General features: G+C 37.8%; 1 protein-coding gene across 1 annotated transcript; it reads left to right on the forward strand.

The window, feature by feature from the left end:
• The first annotated feature begins 355 nt into the window (after positions 1-355).
• Positions 356-2,927, forward strand: LOC134215289 (uncharacterized). The gene has a single exon (XM_062694513.1). The coding sequence runs from the start codon at positions 1,242-1,244 to the stop codon at positions 2,694-2,696; it is 1,455 nt and encodes a 484-aa protein (XP_062550497.1). The 5' UTR covers positions 356-1,241; the 3' UTR covers positions 2,697-2,927.
• The last annotated feature ends 410 nt before the right edge of the window (positions 2,928-3,337 follow it).

Raw genomic sequence — 3,337 nt, forward strand, 5'->3', positions numbered from 1 at the left:
TATAGTAGACACGTATTCCACCAGGAGGAATATACCGAAGAACAACTATTGAATATTCTTAAAGCTCATTTATCTCCAAAAATAACAAATGGGATCTTTGCCCCACCTAATATTGCAAAATTGTGCTCTAAAATTCTAGATAAACATTTCAAGGGAATGCGAGTACAATTCTGCAATCTTAAGCTACCAGATCTAATTTCTAAAAAAGACCAAGACGAATTTGTTCGTAAGGGTCACAACTTTGATCATAGAAGTTGGAAACTCACTAATGAAGAGATTCGTCAATCAGTCTACTACCCAAACATGTCTTCAATTGTTAGGACCTTTGTTAAAAAAATGCTGGGATTGTAAATACGCTAAATATGAGCGTCATCCCTTTAAAATTCCAATCACACGTAGAATCTATGAAAGACCTTTAGAAAGTCTATTCATGGACGTCTACGTGAAAGAAAACGAAAAGTTTCTAACAATTATAGACTCCTTTTCCAAATTTGCGCAAATTTACAAAATCCTTCACGAAACTTCAGAAGAAATCATCGAAACGCTCATCAAGCAATTCAAAATTTTTGGCCTACCGAAACAATTAACTTGCGATCAAGCGACTTATTGCCGCAGTCAAAATTTTAAGGAATTTCTAGAAACCCATGGTGTTGCCGTTCACTACGCTAGTAGTAGCAACAGTAATGGCACCATCGAGAGGTTCCATAATACACTTTTAGAAATGTATATGGCCAACCGCAGGAAATTCGACCAACTTTCACTTTACCAAGGACTGTCCATGACGACTGCCCTTTACAACGACACAAAACATGCCACGACGAATTTAGCACCGAGACAGATAGTATTTGGAAACTCGACGTCATTAGACTTACAGGACATTAACTTAACAAAACAACGCACTATTATGACAGCAAGAGACAATATTGTATTTGAGGCTAACAAACATAATTCCAAAATTAAAATACAGGACAAAGACTATGAGGATATTGAAGACGATACGGTTTTAGTTAAGACGAAGGGAAAAGCCTCTCCTTTTAGCAACCGATATAGACTAGTAGATAGCAAAGAACAAAACGAAAAAACAATTACGGACGCAACAGGAATCAAAATTCATAACAAACATAGTAACAAACTGACTAAAACTTGCTTTCCGACTTCCTTACAGATTATGGCTCGGTATACTGACGCAGACGACTCTAACGGATTTAAGACTACACGATGTAAAACAAAATCCAATCATAATGATTCCCTTAGGAGAAGCTAGGATCAGTAACAGCTTTTTCAGAATAATGCATCCGATAAACCTTACCACCATTGAATCGACAATAGATGTGTACAATAATGTAGCCCAAACCGGAAAGCTTAATCAGACCTTTTTCGAGTTATCTATCAGGAGAAAAATAGGCAGAATTAATCTGTTGTTCAATAGAATTAGGCCACAGCGAATCAAACGATGGGAATCATTAGGTAGAGCGTGGAAATACATTTCTGGAAGTCCAGATGCCGACGATCTTAAAGTCATAAACTCTTCTCTAAACTCCTTGGTAGATGAAAATAATAAACAAATTCAGATAAATCACTTGTTTGAGAAACGTATGAGAAACTTGACAAAAACTTTCAATTCACTATTAGATAACGAGCAGAATTTGGAAAAAGTAACATTCGATAGTTTAGACTCTTTGAATTTCATATTTGAGATTGATGAATTATTATACTATTTAGAGATAATTGAAGAATCTATAACACTAGCCGGACGAAGCATCCCAAGCAGCCGCATCATCCACCCTGAAGAACTTTCGGTTATTCGCCATACCCTCAACGATAACGGTTTTCGATTGAACTCGGTCGACGATATGTTGAACATTGCTAGCGCGTACGCAGTATATAACAACGAGATGTTCATGTATGTACTCAAAATACCAAAAATCAAGGATGTGCAATACAAAATTGGTTTGATTGAACCCGTAATTGCCAATAATTTACGAATTCATCTCACGGCACCATTTTATATTGAAGGACAGAACGCATTTATGTCAAAAAACCCGTGTCCAAAGATGAAAGATCTCTCTATATGTTCCTCCAGCAACTTGGAACCGCCTACGGAGTGCATTCAACAATTAGTTTCAGGACAACACACAGCCAAATGTCCTATGGAACGAATTTACGAAGCTAAAACTATTCGTAAAATCACAGAAGGCAACATCATGGTTACAGGATCCAACATTACACTTTCATCAAATTGTTCATCCGAACGATTACTCAATGGGTCATTCCTCATACAATACTACAATTGTACTGTGAAGCTGGACGACAAGGAGTATGCTAACTCCGACATGGAAATTCAACCATTCATCCCTACCACAGGAATTAAGGTCAGTCCAACTATACTGATAAACAATATCCCGTTACAGCATCTGCAAGAGATGCATTTAGAACACAGAAACCAGATAGATCATCTCAACTTAACTACGAACAATCTGCATTGGAAACTACATATGTTTGGATGGTTAACCTCATTATCAACAACAGTTATAATCATATGTATCCTGGGCCTGATCATAGCCATCATCTTTAAAATATTTAGTTGGAGAAAATATCTCACACTTAACACAAAAGAAGATATTCATATCAATTTCAGCCTAGCAACTGATGGATGTCCCGAGTCAAGAGATATACCACTTATCCCACAGCAGTAGAAGAAAGCCGAGGACGGCTTTCAAACTAAAAGGGGAGCCGTTATAGAAACATCGGAACATCGTGCCACTCAGGTGCACCAATTGCAGTAAGACAACGTGGACGACCCAAACGGCTAGATCAGCAGTTTGTACATTATAAATAACCCGCGAACGCGTGGCGCGTTCTCTTTCCTTTGGCAGCTTTGGACAATCACCGGTGGTGCTGTATTGTGTTAGTATTATTAATAAAAGTGTTTTAGAGTTACTAAGTCTTTTTTAAAAAGTGAATCCGTATCACGATTTCCATAAGTGTGAGTCCATGACGTTAGGCATAATACCTTCTTTATGTCGTGGGCTACTTTTGGGACATTTTATGCTTAACATCCTTTATGCCTAACGTCCTTATACCTGTTCGCGTGACTAACATCTAGTTTGTTCTAGTTTGTGATCAACATCTAGTTTGCTTGGACCTAGCAGCCAAGGTACATGTCAAGGAATCAATATTCGAGCAACGCCTAACAATATACCCTTTGTCATCAACAGAGTTTGTTACTGACAAACCCACTTCGCAACAAGCCTTTATCAGAACCCGAACACAATATGACAAGAATCATTTCCTTTGCATGCTCTGATATTTCCGAAAATACGATGCTATTTTCGTA

Source organism: Armigeres subalbatus, chromosome 1 (genome assembly GCF_024139115.2).
Source record: "Armigeres subalbatus isolate Guangzhou_Male chromosome 1, GZ_Asu_2, whole genome shotgun sequence".
NCBI lineage: Eukaryota > Metazoa > Arthropoda > Insecta > Diptera > Culicidae > Armigeres > Armigeres subalbatus.